Genomic DNA, 26,652 nt, shown 5'->3' with positions numbered 1-26,652 from the left:
ATGGTAAGGGGGCCAAGAGGAAGCGAAGTGGTGACCCCAGTTCCCAGCCATTGTTCTCCTCAGGCTGGCCATTGTCCCCTACCCCAGGTCACGCCGCCGCCATACTGCCTCGCACCCCCAGCCCCATTCTCTCGTCATCTTCGTCTGCTGTGCTTTCTCCTGAGTCTTCGGAGTCTCCTTCACCACCTCGGAAGGGAAGTAGGCAGTCTGGTTTTCGTAGAGGTTTTCGTAGGCCCCGTGTTCGTGCTGGCATGAATAGGAAAGTGTCTCCTAGTGCTAGAATTAGTGGTAAGGTTTACCGCACTAGGCAATTCACTACCCAGGCTACTGCGAGTGACCTTGAACCTTCTCCAACTCTCCCCACCACAACCACCACCACCACACAGGCACGACCTAGCTCACCCACTGCCACACGGCCTGCCTCACCCCCCACCGCACCCACCCACTCCCAGCCTAGGCAGGGCACTCTGGACACCTTCGTGTGGTCTGAGGGCTCTGATTTTGTGCCAGAGGATCTGCCCTTTGATTCCACTGGGTGTGGGATCCAGGCTGACTTCCCTGTCCCCGAGTGTGGTGAATGTTTGGACTACCTGTTGGCCTTCCTGGATAACGAAGTCATGGAGCAGATTTGTACCAAGACGAACAGGTACGAAGGACAATGTGCTGCAGTTCGTCAAGGTGAAGGTGCAACGCCATCCACGTCGCGGATGACAGCATGGGTTCCTGTGACGATCCGGGAACTATTTGTATTCATCGGCTTGATGCTTCTGATGCCACATAACTGGAAGCACAAGCTCAAGGAGTATTGGAGTGCTGACGATCTTTGCCCCACACCCATCTTCAACAAGTACATGACTCGGGATCGTTTCAGGCAACTCATGACGTACCTTCACTTTGCCAACAATGATGAGCCTTCCTGGACTGACCCCCTATGGAAAGTGAGGGGAATCCTGAACATGATCAAGGACAAGTTTATGACGTTCCTTCGGCCCTTCAAGAAAGTAGTGATCGACGAGTCCTTGGTTTTGTTCAGGGTCCGTCTTCTTCGGTTCGTGCAGTATATTCCAAGCAAACGCCACCGCTTTGGAATAAAGTTTTTCGTGCTGTGCGACTGCAAGACGGGGTTCATCCTAGACTTCGTTATCTACACCGCCAGCAATGTGGACTTGGACAAGACTGACCCCCTTGGTTTCTCTGGCTCTGTGGTGAAAGTGCTTCTGGCAAAGTACTTTGGCGGGAATCATATCCTGTATACGGACAATTATTATACAGCTCCCAAACTCGCCAAGTACCTTTCAGAGCACAGCGTCAAATCCTGTGGCACTGTCAGGAGCAATAGGGCACACTACCCTGCCTTCCCCGAGGCTGAAAGATCAAAGCGGAGAGACGTGCACCTGAAGAAATCCGACAAGATGCTGGCGATAAGGTGGCACGACAAGAGGATCGTCAATCTGCTCACCACAGTCCACAAGGGGGAAATGCAAGCCACAGGGAAGGTCGACAGAAGGACTGGCGATCCTGTGATGAAGCCTGATGCTGTAATTGACTACAATGTCAATATGCGGCTGGTGGACAAGTCCGATATGATGATCGGAGAGATTGACTGCCTGAGGAGGAACCGTCGCTGGTACAGGAAGGTGTTCTTGCACTTGCTTGATATGTGCATGCTGAACGCCTTCATCCTGTATAAGATCAAGAGCAGGAAGCCAGCTAACTACTCTCTCAGGTGGTTTTCTAAGACTTGTGTCTATCAGCTGCTTCAGCGTTTTGGGCAGGTACTGCCATCAGGTCCCAGGCGCCACTCACAGACACCTCCAGACCGCCTACAGTGCCAGGACTACCTTCAGCGACACTGCCTGGAGCCACTGTCTAGCACTGCCAAGAGGGGGAAAGCACTGAGGAGGTGCCATGTTTGCAGCCACACTACCCGGCAAGAAAGAACATTTAGACGCACCTCCTTGCAGTGCAAAGAGTGCCAAATTCCCCTGTGCGCTTACCTGTGTTTCTTTGACTACCACAGCCTGAGTAGATATTGAAAATAAGGGTAAAAATATTGTAAATAATACTGAGAGTGACAGTGATACTAGTGTTTAGTTTTCTTGTACGTACTGACAGTGACAGTGATTTCAGTGTAAATTATTGTACATAGTAATAATATAAGTATTGAGAGTGACAGTCACTCCAGTGTAAGAAGTTGAAGGCATATTTTTCTATTCTATGTTATGACAGTGACAGTTTGGTGTGTAGAAAATATTATTTTTATAAGTAATGACAGTGACACTGATGAATAAGGCACTAAACTGACAGCGAGAGTGAAAGTGAGCAATAGAAATGAAGTGCGAGCGGCCGACAGGAGCGAGAATAAAGTGACTGGCGTAAGGCAGAATAAAATCACGCCGCGGTGGTCTTTCTCATTCCCGCTTCACAATACTGGCAGTGACAGTGATTTTTATGGCCATAATAGTGCCATGCGAGCCTTTGGGAAGTACTATGAAGGAAAATAATGTAGTATACGTGTTTTTAGCTGTGAAAAGGGAAATGTTTGTTCAGTGACGAGAAGACCGCTGCCGCGCTGCATGTCGGCCATATGCTCCGTTGATTGTAGCCTTATTTTCAGTGCTTATTGTACAAATACGGATTCCAAACTACCTGTACGTTGTAGTATAAAGTGTACTGTGACAGATTGAGGCTGTGGGAGAGGGGAAACCGGGTTGCTGGAGGTGTGAAAATGAAGATTTTGTTACCCAACTTTGCAAGTCTCCACAAGTCCTTGGGTAGTCCACGAGGGCTCAACACCTGTCTCAGGAGAAAGCTGAATGTAAGTACTATTTGCCATAAAAATTATAATGTTCTAGGATTAATCTCTGATTTTTGGCAAATATTTTCCTACAGGTACTCAGACCGTGATACAACCCCGCCACACGGGGGGGGGGGGGGTCGGCTGTCCACGGCCGCGTTTTAGGGGTTAAACAACCATGCAGACATAACACATCCCTGTTTCAGTCCAACACTCAAATACAAGAATTCACTCAATTCACTATCCACTCGCACCGCAGTCTTAGCCCCCTCATACATACTTTTCACGGCATTCAGCAGCGTCCTCTTTACTCCATACATTCTTAATATTTTCCACATTCCTTGCCTATCCACCGTGTCATATGCTTTCTCCTAAACAATGAAGGCTGCATGCAGTTTCTATCCCTTCACTAGAAGCTTTTCCATTAATGACCTAAGACTGAATATCTGATTTATGCAGCCTATTCTCTTCCTTAAACTTCCCTATTCCTCACCAACTAATTTCTCTGTTATTTCCCTAACTCTGTCAATAAGTATCCTGCCATACACTTTTCATGTTACACTAAGAAGACCTATGATTACCACACATTTCTTTTTCTCCATTTCCTTTATACAGGGGAATAATTATACCTGACTTCAATCCTCCAGGACTCAGCCTTCCTCCCAGGCCAATCAGCACATCTTCCATATCCATTCTACTACTGTCTGTCTCCCATGCTTCAGCATTTCATCACACAATCCATCAATTCCTGGGGTTTTCCCCATTATGACTTTTGTCATTCCTTACACTACTTCCATTCTACTGATTTCTGCCTTACCTCTCACCTCCCTCATTCTCCCAGCCATCCCCCTACCACTTATCCTCGCATCACTTTCATTCTTTGTGTTTAACAGTTCCTGAAAGTGTTTTTTCCATCTGCTCACTTTTACTCCCTTTTCCACTAGTAATCTACCATTTTTATCTTTCACTCCCCGACTAACTTCTTTATTACCCTGCCTTACTCTCTTTACTTCTTTCCAGAACATTTTCTTACATTCCTACCACTTTACACTCAAATTCCTTCCAAACTCCTCATCCACTTTCTTCGTATTCAATCTTACCAATCTTTTCACCTCTCTCTTCCTTTCTACGTATAACTATCTTCCGTCTCCCAACTTCCTCCACACTCCTGCTTCCCATCCACTCAGTATGAGCTTTTTTCTTTTGTGCCACAGCTTGTCTTGCCTCTTCATTCCACCATGCTGTTCTTTGCACCCTCATTCGTCGTATCTTCACCCCACACACCACCTCACATGCTGCACAGGTTTTTTCTCTGATTATCTCGCACACACCTTCCACCTCCTCCATTGGCTCCAAAGCATATTTTTCCCAATCGCTCTGCCACTTCACTCATTTATTCTGCCTATTTTCCATCCTCTTGCAACCTTTCTATCCTCCTTGTATGGACTCCTACTTCCTATCCCTCCCTCCATCTATTCCCCCATTGCATTTGAACCTTGACTTTCACCACCAACACATGGTGGTCAGAAAGACCACTTCCCCAACCTCTGTACGCTCTTGCATCCATAACATACTTTCTCATCGTGTCATCCACACACACATAAGCAGTCATTGCATTCCATTTGTTCAGTTTACCACCCACTCTTCTCATCACCCTGCACAGATGTCCACTAGAACACTGCCATTATCATCCACTTTTGCAGGCACATCCCACTCGCCAACTACTCCATCCACCTTCATTCCCTACTTTTCCATTCATATCTGCAATCAAAAACACTCTCATTCCTTTCAAACTTTTCTATGCATGCTTCCACATTTGCCCAGAACTCTTATTTCACTCTACTTGCACTATCTTTCATTGGTGCATATACAAACACAATCACCCACATTTGTAGTCCTACTTTCAATCTTACCCACACAATCCATGACCGAATTGATCCATATTCGCTTATATTCTCCTTCCATCGCTTTCACACATCTATACATACTCCTTCCTTTGCCCTCTCATTCTCACCTACTCCCACACATTTACCCCATCCATACTCCCACTGTCTCACACTCTCACCTCTCCAGTTAGTCTCAGTTATTCCACATATGTCCACTTTTGCACCCTGTGGCACCTGGACAAGGTCACTGGTCAAAATCTGTAAACAATATTTTGAGTCATACCAGAGTCCCTTAATATTAGTTCTACAATGACAACAAAGCATTTTCATCTGGAATGTGGAGTTCTTTAAATACTGCTTCATCATTTTCAGAATTCTGGTTATCAACATTATGATTCCAAGTCTTATTCCCACCTAAAAAGATGGGGATGAGGTATGACTCAGAAGATGTAGGAAGTCTGTTTATCTATTATCTCTAGCCAGATGCCATAATCCCATAAGGGGTGGCCATTTGTCTTTGCATTAGTTGTTTAATGGGGAGGGGCACTAACCCTCATCCAACCCACTTGTTGACACATAGGGAACACATATGGGCTGGTTATATGGTTACCACCCAGCATTGTAAATGCTTTCCTGGCTTACAGGACACCATTAGGCTTGTCGTTTTCATTTTTGTTTTTGTTTTCACTTTTGAAGGCTCCAACATGCTTGCATGCATTGGCCTTGGTCACATAACGGTGGTTGTCCATGCTGCATGATCTATTGCGGCCTCCCTGTTCAGTCCCTTAACCCTGAGGTCACACTTAATGACCCCATCCCATGTCTTTCTCGGTCTACCCCTCTTAACCCCACCCCCAATTTTAACACTTCTGACCTTCTGCACCCAATTATCATCCCCTATCCTCTCCACATGCCCAAACCACCTCAATCTACCTCTCCTCATCACAACACCAATACACTCTAATCCCATCCTACCTCTCAACTCTTCCATCATAAACCCAACCCCCCCAGGGCTTGCATGCAGGGACACACTGCATATCCACCTAATCATTGTCATTTCTGTATGTCTGAGTCTGCGAAAATCCTCCTCCTTTACTGCCCGGGTCTCATTACCATACAGCATTACACTCCTAACACATGCTGCATACAAAGACCCCTTAGCACATAGGGAGAGTCCTCTCAATGTCAGGAGAGGCAAGAGCTCCCTGAACTTCTTCCAAACTCTTCTCACCCTAACCACAGAGCTAGCTCCAGCCCCACCTCCAGCACATAACATGTCTCACCAACAAGTTCAATCTCTTCACACCTCAAGTTCAATCTCTTCACACCTTACAATCTCCACCTGCTCTCCCCAACATGCCACACACATTAAAATCAGCATTATCTCGCAGTCTATCTCTGATACCACTTCATCTCTTGTGCACCCATTTATCGCAAACACCGCACAAGATGGAATCACTTCCCACACCCTTGTGGTAAACTGCACATGGCCATTCTCCCTTGTCTTTGACAGTACCGCCACCAATCGTAGATATCATCACTTTTGTTTTATCTGCATTTACCCTTAAGCCCTTGTGCCCCATACCATCTCTCCACTTCCTATATGTTTCCTCCGCCTCCCTTTCAGTCTCTGCATTGAACACCAAATCATCGGCATACAACATCTCCCACTGGAGTCAATTTCTGAAGTCACATGAGAGGACTTCAAGTACCATGATAAACAACATGGGACTCAAAACTGACCCCTGATGCACACCAATGTTCACGGAAAACTCATCACTCAAATCTCCATTCACAAGTACCTGTGTGCGAGCACCCACATACATAGCCATAACCACCCTAACCAGCCACTCCTCCAAGCCAAGCTTTCTCATTTCCCACTTCACCACCTCTCTAGGGATGCTGTCAAAGGCCTTTCCAAATCAACAAAAACAAAATACAGATCCCATTTCTTCCTAGTATATTTTTCCTGAAGCTGTTGAACAATGAATATGTCATCAGTGGTCCCCCTGCCTGGCATAAACTCAAACTGCATCTCATCAATATTCACTCTTTCTCTAATCATACCTTCTAGAACTTTCTCCATTACCTTCATTATCTGATCTAAAAGCTTTATACCTCTATAATTTCCTCATTCCAGGGCATCACCCTTCCCTTTATACACATGTACAGTTACACTCTTCAACCAATCATCTGGGACAACACACTCATATATAATCATATTTATCAGGTCAGTGATTAACCTCACCCCTATATCTCCTGAGGCCTTCAACATTTCAGCAGTCAACCCAGACACACATGCTGCCTTCCCCACCTGCATCCTGCCTAGTGCCTCACTCACAGTAGCAGCAGCAATCAAAGGCCAAGGGCTAAACACTGGATCTGCTGGCTCCAAACCTTCCCTGTCCCAGTCAAACTCCTCATTCAACAACCGGCTATAATGCTCTCTCCATGCATCTTTAATATCCCCACTATTCACCACTACCCTTCCTTCATCATTCTTCACACACTGCTCACCTATATTATCCCGATTATCCCTCTTCATTTGATTTGCCACCTTAAATATCATATTCTTCTTTTCCCCATGATTTAGGTTATCAAGTAAAAGCCTCTGTGTCTCAGACTTCGCCCTGTATACCTCTCTTCTAGCCGCACGCTTGGCAGCCAAGTATTCCTTCTTGTTACCACCCTTCTTCCATTCCCAGAAAAGCCTTCTTTTCTCCTTAACTGCAGCTTCTACACCCTCATCCCACCATCAAGTTACTTTATGTTTTGGTGGGCCTCTTGTCCAACTGCATGTTACATGAGTAACTCTCAAGAAGTTGTTCATGAGGGCTCTTTATTGTTCATTAACGCCTCTGTCTACGGCTCCCTGTTCAGTCACCACTTTTCTCATCTCGCCATAGAAGGCATCCCTTACTACTTGGTTTCCCAGCTTCAATATTTTCCTCCTAGGTACATAAGTCCTGTTTTTCATCACTTGTTCTTTAAGCACCACATCACAAAACAATAGTTTGTGCTGTTGCACACACTCCTCACTTCCTATAACTTTAACATCCCCCACCAACCTCCTATCAGCCCTCCTAACCAGAAAATAATCTATCTGACTGCTATTTCCCCCAGACTCGTACTTTATTAACCTACTCTCTCTTTTCCTAAAATGTGTGTTGCACACAATCATGTTCGTTGCATCCCCAAACTCGAGTATCCTTTCCCCTTCTGCATTCCTTATACTATACGCACATCCCCCATGTACTCCTTCATAACCTTGAGCTGCTTCAACTACATGACCATATAAGTCCCCTCCCAAAACCACTATCTCATCATCCCTCATACCACCTACTACACGTATTAAGTCATCCCAAAATCTATCTTTCTCTACTTCATCCAAGCCTGCCTGTGGAGCATATGCCAATATAATTCCATTTATCATTCCACTGAACAGAATTTTCACTACAAATATCCTATCGCTTACTCTCATATCATTCATAACATATTCCACCCATATCTCTGCAACCATCACACCAACACCCCCATATCTGTCTGTCCCCCCCTGCCAGTACAACTTATAGTAACAATCCTTCCCAACAGTCTCTCTGGCTGATTCACCCCTGTACTATACTGGACTTCCTGCAAACATGCCACATCCACCCACCTCCTATTGAATGCCTCAACAACTTCCCCCACTCTTCCCCTCAAACTTCCCACATTCCATGAACCCACCCTCATCCCCCTGGGTGATTTAATGTCCTCAGGCTTGCTTTGAAACTTGTTCTTGTATTTAGTCATAGTCAGTATTAATAAAGCGGGTAGACATACCACAGGCCCCACTCACTGCACAGTCCCAGGTCCAGGCAATGGATCTGAGACCCCTAGCCCACCAGCTCACCAGTGGCTGTGGTAGTGGCCTTGGGGAACCCTGCCAGGATAACTGCAGGGACAACCTCCAAGCACGCCTTGGCACTGCAACTGTCCTGCTATTATGCACCCACTGATAGGGTAGCCTCCTGGGGCGCTACTCTCAGGGTCAGGCCCCTCTCTATTGGGCGGAAGCGGCAGCCTGGGAACCGCGATGCCCTGTACCCTGTAGCACAGGTTCGAGCCCCATCTCACCCTGGACCCATGATCTATGCCGGTGGAACCCCCGTCATTTCCCCCCCCCCCAAAGTCCGCCACTTAATGTACGACTACCTGAAAAAGAAAGAAAAGTAATAAAAAGTGACAGGAGAGATGGGAGAATTAGGAAGAGAGGAGGACAGACACAGAAAAAAAAAATGATACAGGTGAAGGAAGACATAGGCAGTACTACATCAAGTGAGCAGATGGTGACACACTGTTGATAGTTCTCCCATATATATGTTTTAATTTCCTACATTTGGATATAGGAAGTGAAAAAGTAAATATAGGAGAACTATCAACAGTGTGCTTAGTGGAATAGACCATACCATGTTTCACATATCACTCAAGCCTTCTTGATGCTGGTTAACATCACAAGCATAACCATTTGCACTTCTTTATTTTCTCTGTATACGTACACTATGTATATCACCCTAATCAGGTGTTGCACTCTCAAACAAATTTCTTCCCTTCATTTCTGCTATATTCACAATCTGATCCATTCATTGCTTTAGTACTTTATAGGGATGGTGTCGCATACACAAGGTAGGGTGGACTCAAAATAATCAATCACACAATATGGGAAGAAGCAAAAATGCACAATAAAGTGGGCTCACACAGTACACGAGTGGATGAGCAGTCCTGGTCCTTGCGCACTGTGAAATTGCACATTGTGAAAGTATAATCTTATGGGAAAAATTACATATGGGCAGTACCCCCTCATACCTTGACATTTTTTTGACCCTCAGAGACATAATAAAGGGAAAATTTTTCAGACATATACTACAGATATAGCTACAATAACAAAAACATGGTCAGTCACCTTAACAACAGTAGACAACAGGCCTGATGGACTTAAATAACAGGGGTTTCGAGGCACGGCAACTCAATTAGAGTGCCCTCACCGCACCATCCACCGCACCACGCATGTTTAACAGTTGCCAGTGTTTTATTATTCCAGGCTTTGACAAAGAAATTTATGCTCTACCGAATGTTATATTTCTCCCAGAATGCAGCAACAGTCATTATGGTGGGGACTGCAGGTATGCTAGGTGAAGCAGGTGAGTCAGGTGGGGCTGTGGAGGTCAAGGGGGAGGCAGCTGATGAGTCAGGTGGAGCAGTGGAGGTGGAGGGGATGGCTGCAGGCAAGTCAGGGAAGGTGGTGAGGGGAGGATGCTCCATCTCCTCGGTGCTGCTCACATTTTCGGCAATTTTCTTCATCTCTTCTTGTTCGTCTGTTTCATTCCTTATCTTGTTATGGACGAATTTGCAGTACATCATAACATCTTGGCATTTGCGAAATAACCATTATTCAAGTGAATCCAAATGTTGTTATAGAAACTGGGTATCTATTCTAACTTACCATTATTGCTGAAAATGTTATTGTCGAAGTGTTTATTGGCAAGAGCTTACTGTAGACTCCTCTTGAGCACCTTCCCCATGAGCCTGTAAGTCACGATGGGCACGTCGTGTGGGGAGAGGGGTCGCGTAGCCTGGGACAATAGCGGTGCCACTCTTTGCCTCAACCTTGTGTATTGTGAGCTAAACTCACACAATCAAGGTTTTTTGGTTATTATTTTTGGTCACTCGCATACTGTGATTCGTGTACTGTGAACTCGTGTACTCTGTGATCCCACTGTAGTTGCTTTTGTACAAAACTATATTTTTAAATCAATCTTATACTCGAGAGCAAAAAGGGGAAAAACAGGTTCAAAATGCTCAGTATCAAAAGGGGAATGCACAGTAGTATTATACAATGCAGTCAGTTGGTTAAAAAAACGGGGAGGAAAATTACATGAACAAATCTGACATACACAAGACACCTTAACAAATGAATAACTAGAAACTTTTAACTAAGCTAGGACTCCAGACACATGTAGGGCAGTAGTGTACTCACAGTTGTATATCAGGGACAAGGGCAGGATGGCATTTATTAACTGAGGTTGGAGAGTAATTACAGGAAAGGAGGAAGTTGTGTGGAGGCTACTTGTATTGTGGGCTGTAAGGATGTGCTAGGTGTAAACAAGAGTGTAGTAAAAAAGAATGTGTAAAAGAGTGTCACCAAGACGTGACTGTGTGTCTGTGTGTGTCTGTGTGAACCAAGGGTGGTGAGAAAAGAGTGTGTGGAAAGCCTGCTTTCTGCACCTTGTATTCGATCCCAAGCAACTTGAGTAAGTGGAGTTTCCTGGGGGTGCCATCAGTGGTGATTGGTGAAGTCCAAGTAATTAGGGAGGAGCTTTTCATCACAAAGGACCTGAGCTGCAGCATTCCATGGTATTTCCTATCGAAGGGGGACAGAGAGCTATGTCAAGCCCCTTGGGACCACAGATTCGGAACAAAGGCAGGAGAGCTGTCAGACTCGGCTTAAGTGGATTAGTCTGGGGCATCTTAATCTTAATCCCATAATGCCGGGGTTAATTCCAGGGCTGCCACTTTACCTCTCCTTACTTTATTCTCTCTCTCTCTCTCTCTCTTTCTCTTTCTTCTAAGCTCCCTATACAGGAAGGGAGTTCAGCTGCTGTTACAATGGAAAGTCACCTTTATAATATATACTAAAACCATCCATAAATAATTTAACTTCTGCTTCAGTTCTGTTTCACTTCTCAATAACTTGCCATACTCCTAAAGTGAAAACAGCTGTGCTAAGATAAATTTAACTGTACTTACTTCATTGAAGTGCAGAAATCATGGTGATAATTGCAGCCATAAATCATAAAAATTAAATATGCTGGTCAGTATTGTTTTGTCTATTACAGTGGTCGTAATACTGAACTGGTAAATTTGATGACACAGATTTGAATTTCTGTGTAGGAGAGGTATTATTCTGAGTTAGTTTTGGATAATATTAGTTTCATTACTCTTCCATAAACCCTCAGCTATACTGCAAAAGTATCCTTGCTGTTTCTGGTACACAGTACTGTACAGTATTAGATTCTCCTGTCCAAAAATTCAGAGACCAAGTAATACACTAGTGGTGATGCATGATAATTCCATTTGTTGGCATGCCAAATAAACAGGGATTACTGGGTCTTAGTTAACAGACTGGCTGAAATAAAAGGATTTTTCTTTTACAGAAATTATATAATTAAAAAAGAAAATGAATAAGTAAATAAATAAGAAATATATTTGGCACTGAACAAAAACTATCCCCCCAACCATCCTGTAGGACCACTACAGATTAACTTTTTTCCCACAAGGCAGTCCCATTAATTTTAGGGGAGAGCATCTGTAATGAAGAAGTGAAAAACATTTTCCATGATCCTTTGTAGTACAAGCAGTGTCCCCCAACCTGAATATGAAATTGTCTGACATTATCAAGTATTGTTATACTAGATATAGAAAAAGATATCATACTGAAGGGATTAATTTGACAATGCTTGACATAGATTTGTATTACAGTATCTCAGGTTAAATTTACACAGGAAAATGGGGTGAATGTGGTGGTATTTGGGAATGGGGGGAGGAGGGGGTTGGTGGGAGGCAAGGGATTGAAGGGGTCATTGGTTGGGGAGGGATTCAAGGGGTTCATTGGCAGGGGAGAGTGGAAGGGGTCATTGGAAGGGGAAGGAGGAAGGGGAGGAAGGAAGGGGTCATTGGAAAGGGAGGGAGGAAGGGTTCATTTGAATGGGAGGGAGGAAAGGATCATTGGAAGGGGAGGGAGGAAGGGGTCATTCGAAGTGGAGGGAGGAAGGGGTCATTGAAAGGGGAGGGAGGAAGTGGTCATTGGAAGGGGAGGGAGGAAGGGGTCATTGGAAGGGGAGGGAGGAAGGGGTCATTGGAAGGGGAGGGAGGAAGGGGTCATTGAAAGGGGAGGGAGGAAGGGGTCATTGAAAGGGGAGGGAGGAAGGAGTCATTGGAAGGGGAGGGAGGAAGGGGTCATTGGAAGGGGAAGGAGCAAGGGGTCATTGGAAGGGGAGGGAGGAAGGGGAGGGAGCAAGGGGTCATTGGAATGGGAGGGAGGAAGGGGTCACTGGTAGGGGAGGAAGGAAGGGGTCATTGGAAGAGGAGGGAGGAAAAGGTCATTGGGAAGGGAGGGAGGAAGGGGTCACTGGGAGGGGAGGGAGGAAGGGGTCATTGGAAAAGGAGGAATGAACGGGTCATTGGAAGGGGAAGGAGGAAGAGGAGGGAGGAAGAGGTCATAGGAAGGGGAAGGACGAAGGGGAGGGAGGAAGGGGTCATTGGAAGGGGAGGAATGTAGGGGTCATTGGAAGAGGAAGGAGGAAGAGGTCATAGGAAGGGGAAGGAGGAAGGTGTCATTGGAAGGGGAGGGAGCAAGGGGAAGGAGGAAGGGGTCATTGGAATGGGAGGGAGCAAGGGTCATTGGAAGGGGAGGGAGGAAGAGATCACTGGAAGGGGAGGGAGGAAGAGATCACTGGAAGGGGAGGGAGGAAGGGGTCATTGGAAGGGGAGGGAGGAAGGGGTCATTGGAAGGGGATGGAGGAAGAGGTCACTGGAAGGGGAGGGAGGGAGGGGTCATTGGAAGGGGAGGGAGGGAGGGGTCATTGGAAGGGGAGGGAGGAAGGGGAGGGAGCAAGGGGTCATTGGAAGGGGAAGGAGGAAGGGGAGGGAGGAAAAGGTCATTGGAAGGGGAGGGAGCAAGGGGTCATCGGTAAGCTAGGGAGGAAGGGGTCATTGGAAGGGGAGGGAGCAAGGGGTCATTGGAAGGGAAGGGAGCAAGGGGAAGGAGGAAGGGGTCATTGGGAAGGGAGGGAAGAAGGGGCCATTGGAAGGGGAGGGAAGAAGGGGTCATTGGAAGGGGAGGGAAGAAGGGGTCATTGGAAGGGGAGGGAAGAAGGGGTCATTGGAAGGGGAGGGAAGAAGGGGAGGGAGGAAAGGTTCATTGAAAGGGGAAGAATGAAGGGGTCATTGGAAGAGGAAGGAGCAAGAGGAGGGAGGTTGGGGTCATTGTTAGGGGAGGGAGGAAGGAGTCATTGGAAGGGGAGGGAGCAAGGGGTCATTGGAAGGGAAAGGAGCAAGGGGAGGGAGCAAGGGGTCATTGGAAGGGGAGGGAGGAAGGGGTCATTGGAAGAGAAAGGAGGAAGGGGAGGGAGGAAGGGGTCATTGGAAGAGAAAGGAGGAAGGGGAGGGAGGAAGTGGTCATTGGAAGGGGAGGGAGCAAGGGGTCATTGGAAGGGGAGGGAGGAAGGGGTCATTGAAAGGGGAGGGAGGAAGGGGTCATTGGAAGGGGAAGGAGGAAGGCGAGGGAGGGAGGGGTAATTGGAAGGGGAAGGAGGAAGGGGAGGGAGGGAGAGGTAATTGGAAGGGGAGGGAGGAGGGGATCATTGGAAGGGAAAGGAGGAAGGGGAGGGAGGCAGGTGTCACTGGAAGAGGAGAGAGGAAGGGGTCATTGGAAGGGGAGGGAGGAAGGGGTCATTGGAAGGGGAGGGAGGAAGGGGTCATTGGAAGGGGAGGGAGGAAGGGGTCATTGGAAGGGGAGGGAGGAAGGGGTCATTGGAAGGGGAGGGAGGAAGGGGTCATTAGGGAGGAAGGGGTCATTGGAAGGGGAGGGAGGAAGGGGTCATTGGAAGGGGAGGGAGGAAGGGGTCATTGGAAGGGGAGGGAAGAAGGGGTCATTGGAAGGGGAGGGAAGAAGGGGTCATTGGGAGGGGAGGGAGGAAGGAGTCATTGGAAGGGGAGGGAGGAAGGGGTCATTGGAAGGGGAGGGAGGAAGGGGTCATTGGAAGGGGAAGGAGGAAGGGGAGGGAGCAAGGGGTCATTGAAAGGGGAGGGAGGAAGGGGTCATTGGAAGGGGAAGGAGGCAGGGGAGGGAGGAAGGGGTCATTGGAAGGAGAGAGAGACAGGGGTCATTGGAAGGGGAAGGAGGAAGGGGAGGAAGGAAGGGATCATTGGAAGGGGAGGGAGCAAGGGGAAGGATGAAGGGGAGGGAGGGAGGGGTCATTGGAAGGGGAGGGAGGAAGGGGTCATTGGAAGGGGAGGGAGGAAGGTGTCACTGGAAGAGAAGAGAGGAAGGGGTTATTGGAAGGGGAAGGAGGAAGGGGTTATTGGAAGGGGAAGGAGGAAGGGGTTATTGGAAGGGGAAGGAGGAAGGGGTTATTGGAAGGAGAAAGAGGAAGGGGTTATTGGAAGGGGAGGGAGGAAGGGGTTATTGGAAGGAGAGGGAGAAAGGGGTCATTGGAAGGGGAGGGAGGAAGGGATCATTGGATGGGGAGGGAGGAAGGGGTCATTGAAAAGGGAGGGAGGAAGGGGTCATTGGAAGGGGAGGGAAGAAGGGGTCATTGGATGGAGGGGAAGGAAGAGGTCATTGGATGGAGGGGAAGGAAGGGGTCATTGGGAGGGGAGGGAGGAAGGGGTCATTGGAAGGGGAGGGAGGAAGGGGTCATTGGGAGGGGAGGGAGGAAGGGGTTATTGGAAGGGGAGGGAGGAAGGCATCATTGGAAGGGGAGGGAGGAAGGGGTCATTGGAAAGGAAGAGAGGAAGTGGTCATTGGATGGGGAGGGAGGAGGGGGTCATTGGAAAGGGAGGGAGGACAGGGTCATTGGAAGGGGAGGGAAGAAGGGGTCATTGGAAGGGGAGGGAGGATGAGGTCATTGAGAGGGGAGGGAGGAAGGGGTTATTGGAAGGGGAGGAGGAATTTGGTCATTGGGAGGGGAGAGTTGAGGGGATCATTGGAGTGGGAGGGAGGAAGGGGTCATTGGAAAGGAGAGGGAGGGAGGGAGGGGTCATTGGGAGGAGAAAGTATGAGGGGAGAAAGGAAGGGGTGATAATCACATTCTGTGGAGTAGGGTTGTAGCCTCGTATATTAATGATTCTTTGTGCTGTATTCTAGCTGCAATTGACTTTTTAGTTCTTTTTAACAGCAGTGGTATTTACATATGTTAGATATCAACGTGGTTTACACTAGTGACATACGAAATGATGTGAAGATGTAATCAGTAAAGATGCAGAGGAAGAGGTCATACAAAATATCCAAAGCCATTGAGACTAGGGTCCATAATTTACATTAATATTCCATTCATTTTGCTTACAAAAATTATACATCATCAGAAGGGAAGTTGGTAGGACAGAATTGCTACATTTGTTAACTCATCAAATTTTGATAATGTAGGTGAAATACACCTTATTTCATCTGCAAATCCATTCAGTAATGCAGTGACTTCACGTGATGATTTACAGTGACAGTAGCTAAATTATTTCAGATAGTTTCATTCTTTGATATCTGTTGAAAATACCACTGTACTACAGTATTTAAAAAATCTTAGGACATATACAAGTGCAGTAATAGCCATTATTTGCTGACCCACCTCCTCAGCAAGCAGATAAAAAGACAACCCAGGCTGAGTATCTCAGTTACTGTAATGATATCTAACACAATGTGTTTCTCCCACAGTGTTGATATTTCAAAACTTATGGTACCCTATCAAGTTTTACAATATCAGTGTAACTTTTACATGCAGTAAATGCATACATTAAAACCTAATTAGTTTATTGTGCAGCTCATGACTGTTCATGCACTGTGAAGAGTCCCTGTATCAGACTAACTGAAGGGAAACCTAGTCTGGTAAAAACAATATTGTATGAACTTTCACTATACCTGTATTGGAATTTTTCTGAATATATGAAGCTACTTGCTGCCATAGAGAATGGCCTTTACATTATGAATACTGTATATGTATGTATGTATGTACAGTTCAAGGTATTAGGAGAAAATCCAGTGAAACTATGTGATTAAAGACGCTGTGGAGTTATGCATGCATAGTAATATGATGCTGGACATAGTAATTATGTAGAAATAATGTAGAAAGAATTGTGTAAGATTGTTATGAAGCTTCATAAGTGTGTAAAATAAGAACTACTGCATTTAAGTACTGTTTACTTGAAACTACTTTTAGTTATACTGTATCAGACTGAATCTGATATATGGTAAAGGAATAAAATCTGAAAGATTTAACCTGGCTGATAAATGCAAAAGGTTCGTAAAGGAGAAGTACCTTGAGATGGTTTGACCTTGTGGAGAGAATGGGGAGAGGGAGATTGACCAGAGAAGTTTATATCAATGGGATGGAGGAAGGAAGGGGAAGGGGGAGACTGAGGATGAGATGGAGAAGGGAGGGAAATCAAGAAAGAAGGGTGTGTATGTTGGAGAGTGATGATGGAGGGCAAAATGACACGGAGGCCATTTGTTTGTGGCCACCTCTTCTGTGATTAGGGCATCTTGCTATAGAGAAATGGACTATATACTTTACCGTACTGTAGTAGGAACTTACTGTGTTAACTTACTGTTGTTGTGGTCACTGTAGGATTCATCTGTTAATTTAAGGCAGCAGTTATTCACTAGTGAGGAGTTTGCAATTTCCATCCCTGATTTAGTATATCACATCTGTTTCTTGTTTGTTGAATCCCCTTTCCCACTCACCCTCATCACTTTTGCCACTTTCACACCACCATAATTATTCTACCATCTTCACTCATGTTAGCATTATTGGTGATAGCATAGGAACTAGTATCTATCTATCTATCTATCTATTGCCAGACACCTTAATCCCATTTGGGGTGGCCACAAGCAAATCGCCTCCAAGTCGCCCTGTCCCCCGCCATTTCACTGCCCTGCTCCCAACTCACACCCCCCTCTCTCATATACCTCTCCACCCCATCCCTCCATCTCATCCTCGGCCTCCCCCTCCCTCTTCCCCCCTCCACCTCACTCACATACACTCTTTTCGTCAGTCTTTCACCCTCCATCCTCTCCACATGGCCAAACCACCTCAGTGTGTTCCTCATAACACTTCCTATCACATCCACATCCACACCACAACGCTCTTTTATATCCTCATTCGTCAGCCTGTCTCTCCACGTGACTCCACAGGCTCCTCTTAAATAACTCATTTCCACTGCTCTCACTCTTGACTTGTGTCCTTCCAACAATGTCCAAGCTTCACTTCCGTACGTTAGAGTTGGTATCACAATACTGTCATGTAGTAACTTTTTCACTTCCATGCTCACTTCCCTGTTTCTTATCACTGCTTTCAAAGAACCAGCAACCATTCTTCCCTGCTGTACCCTTTCAAGCACTTCACTCTCCAAACCTCCATCCTTACTCATCACACTACCCAAGTACTTAAACGTACTCACATTTTCCAATTCCTCACCATCCAACCTCGCTGTACATTCACTAACTTCACCTCTCGCAAAGACCATCACTTTACTCTTCCCTACATTCACCTTTAGATTCCGTTTCTTACACATTCTCTCAAACTCATCCACCAAGCCCTGCAGCTCCCCTTCGTCTTCACTCAACAACACAGTATCATCTGCAAACAACAGTACAGGGAGTTTCCAAACACTATCCTCTCTCACCAGGACCACTCCAACATCCACTACCCTACCTTGTACCTCTTTTATTACCCCATCCATGTACAGATTGAACAACCATGGAGACATGACACATCCCTGTTTCAGACCAACTTTCAAAGAGAAAAATTCACTTAGTTCACCATCCACACGCACTGCAACCTTCGCACCATCGTACATACTCTTCACAGCATTCAACAACTTCCCATCTACTCCATATATTCATAACACTTTCCACAATCCTTGTCTATCCACCCTGTCATATGCTTTCTCCAAATCCATGAAAGCCGCATACAACTTCTTTCCCTTCTCTAGAAACTTTTCCACTAAAGATCTAAGAATGAATATCTGATCTACACAACCTCTTCCCTTCCTAAAGCCTCCCTGTTCTTCTCCAACTAATTTCTCTGTTCTTTCTCTAACTCTGTCTATAAGTATCCTACCATACACTTTTCCTATTATACTAAGAAGACAAATGCCCCTATGATTACCACACACTTCTTTTTCCCCTTTTCCTTTGTACAAGTGAATAATTATACCTGACTTCCAATCCTCCGGGACTCTACCTTCCTCCCAGGCCAATCTGCACATCTTCCACATCCATTCTACTACTATCTCTCCCCCATGCTTCAGCATTTCACCACACACTCCATCAATTCCTGGGGCTTTCCCCGATTTAACTTTCTTCATTGCTTCCACAAATCTATCCTACTGATTTCTTCCTGTCTTCTCACCTCCCTCCTTCTCCCAGCCATTCCCCAGCCACTTATACTCGCATTACTTCCATCCTCTACGTTCAACAATTCCTTAAAGTGTTCTCTCCATCTGCTCACTTTTTCTCCCTTCTCCACTGGTAATCTACCATTTTTATCTTTCACTCCCCTGCTAACTTCACTTCCACCCTGTCTTACTCCTTTCACTTCCCTCCAGAACATTTTCTTACAGTCCCTCCACTTTACACTCAAATTCCTTCCAAATTCCTCATCCACTCTCTTCTTACTCTCTCTTACTAATCTTTTCACCTCTCTCTTTCTTTCCACATATAACTCTCTCTTCCACCTCTGTGAATTTTTAAATTTAGTGCAGTATTCCATCTCCTTATAATTTGGAACAATTGTTTTCTTTAATTTTGTTTTCAGTTAGTAGATATCAGTAATGTAAAATTTAAAAATATATTCTTTGTAGAATTTTTCAGTCATCCCAATGGTTATATAAATACATTTCATAAACAGCTGTTCATGGGTACTTAGTCTGATTGCAATAAGATTAAGTGACCTTATTGAAACTGGGGATAATGCATTAGAACTTCATAGAGAATAATAGTGACATATTATGCTTTTTAGAAATAAAAACAACTGGTAGTATCAGTGTTCTTCAACATCATAATTTGAATCAGATGCGGCGGCTGCTGAGTCGTAAGAGCAAAGAAACTATCCAACGACCCATTGAGAATGAGGTTGACTACCAAGAGGGCATACTGAGGGTGTCTGCCCCTCAGTTCAACAAGACCAACTATCCGGTAAAACTGAACTCTCGCATGACTGCTGGAGACCTTCTAACCAGGTAAAAAATTACATATATAGAATAATGGAAATTAATTGCTTTATCGATTAGTAGCATATGGCATTTCAAAGTTTTAAAAGGAGATTACCCGAGAAAATACCACCTCGTTGTGTAACTCTTCTTTAAGGGTTGTGGATAATAAGGAAAATAGTACATAACTAGACTGTTATGGTAGTTTATAATTCTTATACAAATCAGAATTTCAAATTGGTATGTAAGTTAGAGGAGAGATTGCGAAACAAAGAAAATGTTGAATATACAAGAACATGACAGTGTTATGTGATTTATGTGTATAAACTTCTGAATCCAGTCATTAGTAAAGGTATACAGTATCTAATAAATTTTCTTGTGTTGTTAAAAATTTTCTTTGTTAGGACAGCTTTATTATTCTATTCCAGCTAATGCCAAATTATTTTATTCTTTTAAGAGTGAGTCACAGTAGCTGAATGTTACCTTTAGAATAATGGAGTGTTGAATCACAGATGTTACATTTACTGCTAAGAAGGTATTCAGTGTTTGCAGTAATGAGTGTATTGAAAAGCTTTCCAAGAATGTATTGTGTTGCCTTTTAACATCAGGACAAATTCCTTTTTTTTTTCTTCTCTTTTTGCCAGATTGTGTATATTAGTAAACTGTAATGATTATTATTCTGCATGCACTGTTTTTGTACTTTGCCTTACATTTGTAGTCTCTCGTAGTAGTAGTAGATCAACCCTGATGTCTGGATGAGCAGACTCATCAACCACAGGCAAGCAATCACCACTGCAGGGCTGTCCTGAATGGTGAACTGATGTTCCCTTGTAGTGGAGAGTGCCTTGATGTGGCGAGGTATGGGGAAAAGTGTGTACTTTAGTTTTGGTTCCTGGATGGACACTGCATTTGTGTGTCTCCATCCTCACTGTATGGTTATATGGTTACCATCTAATGTAAATGGTTTTCTGGGTTACAAAAAACCATTAGGCTTGTCACTCATTGTCAAGCCACCTGAATAAGTAGGCAGTGCTACATCCGTGAGTGGATGATGGTCACCATAACCTGTCACCACCCTACATTTGTAAAATCATTAAGTCTCAGTTACTGAAACCTCTCTCATACACTCATTCATCATATCTGTCTATCTTCTTGGTATACAACACCTCCATCCTCCAAGTTCACACACATATTTGCCATTTCACTATCTTATCTGGTGCTAGGGAAGGATGCCTTAATGTGGTGGTACAGTACCTTTATAACCAGGCACGTAAAACAAACGTCCATCAACTTCCTCCCCATCAGTGAAAGAAAGAAGGTAGGTGGACTCCAGAAAAAGTGCAGCTTCAGCCTGCAGTCCACCAGGTTCATGTCTGGATGGGCTAGGGATGACAACAGCAGCCTTAAGAACAACATGTGTAACCAGTTCTTTCCTCTGTTTCTGCATTCCTTAAAACTAACATATTAAAAAATTGTCTGACAGAACAGTACACTACCATAAGGAAGTGTGTTAAATTTGACAGAATCTATCTATCTATCTATTGCCAGACGCCTCAATCCCGTTTGGGGTGGCCACAAACAAATCGCCTCCAAGTCGCCCTGTCCCCCGCCATTTCACTGCCCTGCTCCCAACTCACACCCCCCTCTCTCATATACCTCTCCACCCCATCCCTCCATCTCATCCTCGGCCTCCCCCTCCCTCTTCCCCCCTCCACCTCACTCACATACACTCTCTTCATCAGTCTTTCACCCTCCATCCTCTCCACATGGCCAAACCACCTCAGTGTGTTCCTCATAACGCTTCCTATCACATCCACATCCACACCACAACGCTCCTTTATATCCTCATTTGTCAGCCTGTCTCTCCATGTGACTCCACAGGCTCCTCTTAAATAACTCATTTCCACTGCTCTCACTCTTGACTTGTGTCCTTCCAACAACGTCCAAGCTTCACTTCCGTACGTTAGAGTTGGTATCACAATACTGTCATGTAGTAACTTTTTCACTTCCATGCTCACTTCCCTGTTTCTTATCACTGCTTTGAAAGAACCCACAACCTTTCTTCCTGCTGTACCCTTTCAAGCACTTCACCTTCCAAACCTCCATCCTTATTCATCACACTACCCAGGTACTTAAATGTACTCACATTTTCCAATTCCTCACCATCCAACCTCGCTGTACATTCACTGACTTCACCTCTCTCAAAGACCATCACTTTACTCTTCCCTACATTCACCTTTAGATTCCGTTTCTTACACACTCTCCCAAACTCATCCACCAAGCCTTGCAGCTCTCCTTCGTCTTCATTCAACAACACAGTATCATCTGCAAACAACAGTACAGGGAGTTTCCAAACACTATCCTCTCTCACCAAGGCCACTCCAACATCCAATACCCTACCTTGTACCTCTTTTATTACCCCATCCATGTACAGATTGAACAACCTTGGAGACATGACACATCCCTGTTGCAACCCAACTTTCAAAGAGAAAAAATCACTTAGTTCACCATCCACATGCACTGTAGCCTTCGCACCATCGTACATACTCTTCACAGCATTCAACAACTTCCCATCTACTCCATATATTCTTAACACTTTCCACAATCCTTGTCTATCCACCCTGTCATATGCTTTCTCCAAATCCATGAAAGCCGCATACAACTTCTTTCCCTTCTCAAGAAACTTTTCCACTAAAGATCTAAGAATGAATATCTGATCTACACAACCTCTTCCCTTCCTGAAGCCTCCCTGTTCTTCTCCAACTAATTTCTACCCCCTGGGGGTAGGGGCGGGCTTAAAGAATACTCCCCCAGTATCCCTGCTTGTTGTACGAGGCGACTAAAAGGGTTGGTGGTGGGTTAGTGCCCCACCCCGTAAAAAGAACTAACTAAAAAAGCGAATAAAGCGCCTCAGACCCGGACGTACCATACGTTGACGACTAAGGAACGGACAAAGGACATTCTTAGGGTGGGAATGTGGAATGTGAGAGGAGTGAATGATGAAGTGAAAGAGAGAGAGATTGTTCAGGTGCTTGAGGATGCAAAAATGGATATATGTGGATTGACTGAAACTAAATGGGAAGGTGAAAGGGTGAGAGAATGGGAATATGGTTTAGGTATATGTGCGGGAGTCAATGAAAATGAGAGGGCAAGAGAGGGAGTATGTATGATGATAAGCAAGAAGTGGAAGGAGAATATAAGAGAGTATGGAACAGTGGGTGCAAGGATTGTATGGGTGAGGATGAAAGTAGGTATACAAGCGTGGGCGATTGTATGTGTGTATGCCCCGACAGAGGATCGAGTGGCAAAAGTGAAAGATGAGTTTTCGGCGAGTGTAGAAGCGTGTATGGACAAGTTTGAGAGGAGCGAGAGAGTGCTGTTGATTGGAGACATGAATGGCAAAGTTGGGAATGTACAAGTGGATGGAGTGGTTGGTCAGTGGGGTGTGCCAGCTGAAGTAGTTGGGAATGGAAGTGCTTTGGTGGACATCTGTGCTTGTAAGGGGTTGGCAATAGCCAACACCTACTTTCGGCATAAGATGATCCACCGGTATACATGGAGAGTAATGAGGAGGATGGATGGTGAACTTGTTGAACGAAAGGCAATGATAGACTACGTGTGTGTGGATGAGCGAATGAGAAGACAAGTGTTGGATGCAAGAGTGTGGAGAGGGTGGGGGAATGGAGTCTCGGACCATCACTTAGTGATGGCCAAGGTAGAGCTGCAAAAAAAGTGTTTGAGGAGACGAAGGGGAAGACAGGAGGAAGCAACTCCTGTGAGAAGAGTGGAGAAATTGCAGGATAGTGAGAAAATGACAGAGTATAAGAGCATAGTGGAAGAAAGATTGGGAAGGTATGAGCTAGAGCAGATGGAAAGGGTGGAAGACGTATGTAAGATACTCACGGAAGAGATAGGCGCAGCGTGTGAGGCGGTTTGTGGAGTGAGGAGGAGATGCAAAGGTGTGCAAGGGACAGCATGGTGGAATGATGAGGTGAAACGAGCTGTGGAACAAAAGAAGAAGGCATATAGTGAATTGTTAGCGAGTACGGGTAGGGGAGAAGATGAGAGAGAGAAGAGAGAGGTATATGTGAGCAGGAGAAGGGAGGTTAAGAGACTGGTGAAGGAGAGTAAAAAGAAAGTGGATGAAGAATTTGGGAGGAATCTGAGTGTGAAATGGAGGGAGAGTAAGAAATTGTTTTAGAAGGAGGTAAAGAATGTAAGGCAGTGTGAAAGGGGAAATAGTAGGGGAGTGAAAGATAGGAATAATAGATTGTTGGTGGAGAAGAGAGAGAAACTGAGGAGATGGAAGGAGCATTTTGAGGATTTGTTGAATGTAGAGAGTGAGAGCAGTGCGAGTATAAGTGGTTGGGGAATGGCTGGGAGAAGAAGAGATGAGAGGAGGGAGGAAGAGATCAGTAGGGCGGAAGTAGTGGAAGTGATGAAGAAGATTAAGTTGGGAAAGGCCCCAGGAATTGATGGTGTGTGTGGTGAAATGCTTAGGTATGGGGGTGAGATTGTTGTGGAGTGGATTTGGAAGTTGTGTAGATTGGCTTGGGAAGAGGGAAGGGTTCCAGAGGACTGGAAATCAGGTATAATTGTTCCTTTATACAAAGGAAAAGGAGAGAGAGAAGTATGTGGTAACCATAGGGGTATTTGCCTACTTAATGTGACTGGTAAAATATATGGTAGAATACTCATTGATAGGGTTAGGCATATGACAGAGGAGCTAGTTGGAGAAGAACAAGGGGGATTTAGGAAGGGAAAAGGGTGTGTAGATCAGATATTTGTTCTAAGATGTTTAGTGGAGAAGTATCTAGAGAAGGGAAGGAAAGTGTATGCTGCCTTCATGGACTTGGAGAAAGCTTATGACAGAATAGATAGGCAAGGTATGTGGAAGGTATTAAGAATATATGGAGTGGAGGGGAAATTGTTGAGTGCTGTGAAGAGTATGTACGAGGGAGCTAGGGCTACTGTGCGAGTGGATGGTTAGCTGAGTGAGTTCTTTGATCACAATGTGGGACTGAAACAGGGTTGTGTGATGTCTCCATGGCTGGTTAATATATACATGGATGGGGTTGTAAAGGAGGTGCAAGGTAGGGCAGTGGATGTGGGGGTGGCTCTAATGAATGAGGGTGAGATTTGGAAGCTTCCAGTGTTGCTGTTTGCTGATGATACAGTACTGTTGAGTGAAGATGAATGGGAGTTGCAAGGTTTGGTGAATGAATTTGGGACAGTGTGTAGGAGGAGGAATCTGAAAGTTAATGTAAACAAAAGTAAAGTTATGGTGTTTGAGAGGAATGAAGTCACAGAGTGTGCAGTGAGGTTGGATGGTGAGGATATGGAGAATGTGAGGCATTCAAGTACTTGGGTAGTGTGATGAGTAAGGATGGAACTTTGGGGGATGAAGTGCGTGAAAGGGTACAGCAGGGAAGGAAGGTTGTTGGTACACTGAAAGTAGTGATGAGAAATAGGGAGGTGAGTATGGAAGTTAAGAAGTCACTGGATGATAGTATTGTGATCCCTACCCTGACGTATGGAAGCGAGGCATGGACCTTGCAAGAGGGGAACAAGTCAAGAGTGAGAGCAGTGGAAATGAGTTACTTGAGAGGAGCATGTGGAGTGACGTGGAGGGACAGGTTGACAAATGAAGAAGTGAAGGAATGCTGTGGGGTGGATGTGGATGTGGTTGAGAAGATTAGGAGAAATACACTGAGGTGGTTTGGACATGTGAAGAGAATGGAGAATGAAAGACTGACTAAGAGGGCGTATGTGGGTGAGGTGGAGGGAGGGAGAGGGAGAGGTAGACTGAGGATGAGGTGGAGGGATGGAGTTGAGAGGTATATGAGGGAGGGGGGGGTGAGTTGGGGGGAGGGTAGTCAAATGGTGGGTGACAGAGCGACTTGGAGGCATTTTTTTTTTTTTTTTTTTTTTTTTTTTTTTAATGCGAGGAAGAAGGAACCAAAGGCCATGAGCCCGCAGTAACAGTTCCCTCCAAGAGAAAAACAAAATACAATATAGAGCCAAATTCAAGATCCGATCATTTTGAGATGCCTGGACACACTGCGTTTGAAAGACTGGAGATCATAGGCAGCAGGAAATACAGACAGAGGGAGACAGTTCCAGAGCTGACCTGTTGCATAAATGAAAGACTGGGAGTAACGGTTAACTCTTGCATTAGAGAGTTGGACAGAAAAAGGGTGAGAGTTTGCTGCCAGACGGGTGCTACGCGCCCGTCGTAGAGGTGGAGGAATGCAAGCAGACAGTTCAGAGGAGCAGTGACCATTAAAGTAGCGATAGAAAAGAGATAAAGATGCAACAGTGCGGCGAAGAGACAGAGGTTGAAGGGAGTCAGTAAGAGGAGGAGAGTTAATGAGACGAAAAGCCTTTGACTCCACCCTATTGAGAAGAGCTGTATGTGGGGAGCCTCCCCACACATGAGAGTTGTACTCCACACAGGGGCGGATAAAACCCCTGTATAGAGTCAACAATTGCGCAGGGGTAAAGAAAGAGCGGAGTCGGCTTAGCACACCCAATCTCTTGGAAGCAGATTTTACAAGAGATGTAATATGATCTTTCCAAGATAAGTCCCGAGTAAATGAAACCCCAAGCATGTTCAAGGATGATACAGGATTAAGCTGAATATTATTAAACATTAGTGGGTATACCTGTGGAAGATTTTGTCGGGTTGATAGGTGTAAGAACTGAGTCTTAGATGCATTAAAAACAACCATATTATTTTTACCCCAGTCAGAGATACGAGCCAAGTCAGACATTAGGTGTGCCATAGCCTCATCCCTTGTTTGTTGAAGTAACTGTTGAGATGGGCGTTGCGGGAACCGAATGGAAAGGTGAAGGGTGGAGTCATCAGCGTATGAGTGGATATGGTTAGATGTACAGCTTAGAAGATCATTGATGAATAAAAGGAAGAGAGTTGGTGATAGGACAGAGCCCTGAGGAACACCACTGTTGATAGATCTAGGAGAAGAACGATGGCCGTCTACAACAGCGGCT

General features: G+C 45.3%; 1 protein-coding gene across 1 annotated transcript in view; it reads left to right on the top strand.

The window, feature by feature from the left end:
* The window catches only part of LOC145399811 (rho GTPase-activating protein conundrum-like), a 234,665-nt gene that overhangs the window by 168,588 nt on the left and 39,425 nt on the right, over positions 1-26,652 (top strand). Inside the window, exon 15 of the mRNA XM_080272372.1 lies at positions 19,505-19,671. Coding sequence (XP_080128498.1) covers positions 19,505-19,671 — 167 coding nt within the window. The remainder of the gene's footprint in view (positions 1-19,504; positions 19,672-26,652) is intronic.

Source organism: Coenobita brevimanus, chromosome 50, assembly GCF_032717465.1.
Source record: "Coenobita brevimanus isolate Jiangsu-jjx chromosome 50, ASM3271746v2, whole genome shotgun sequence".
Taxonomy (NCBI): domain Eukaryota; kingdom Metazoa; phylum Arthropoda; class Malacostraca; order Decapoda; family Coenobitidae; genus Coenobita; species Coenobita brevimanus.
Note: the sequence above shows the minus strand (reverse complement) of the source record. Positions and strands in the feature narration are given on the sequence as shown.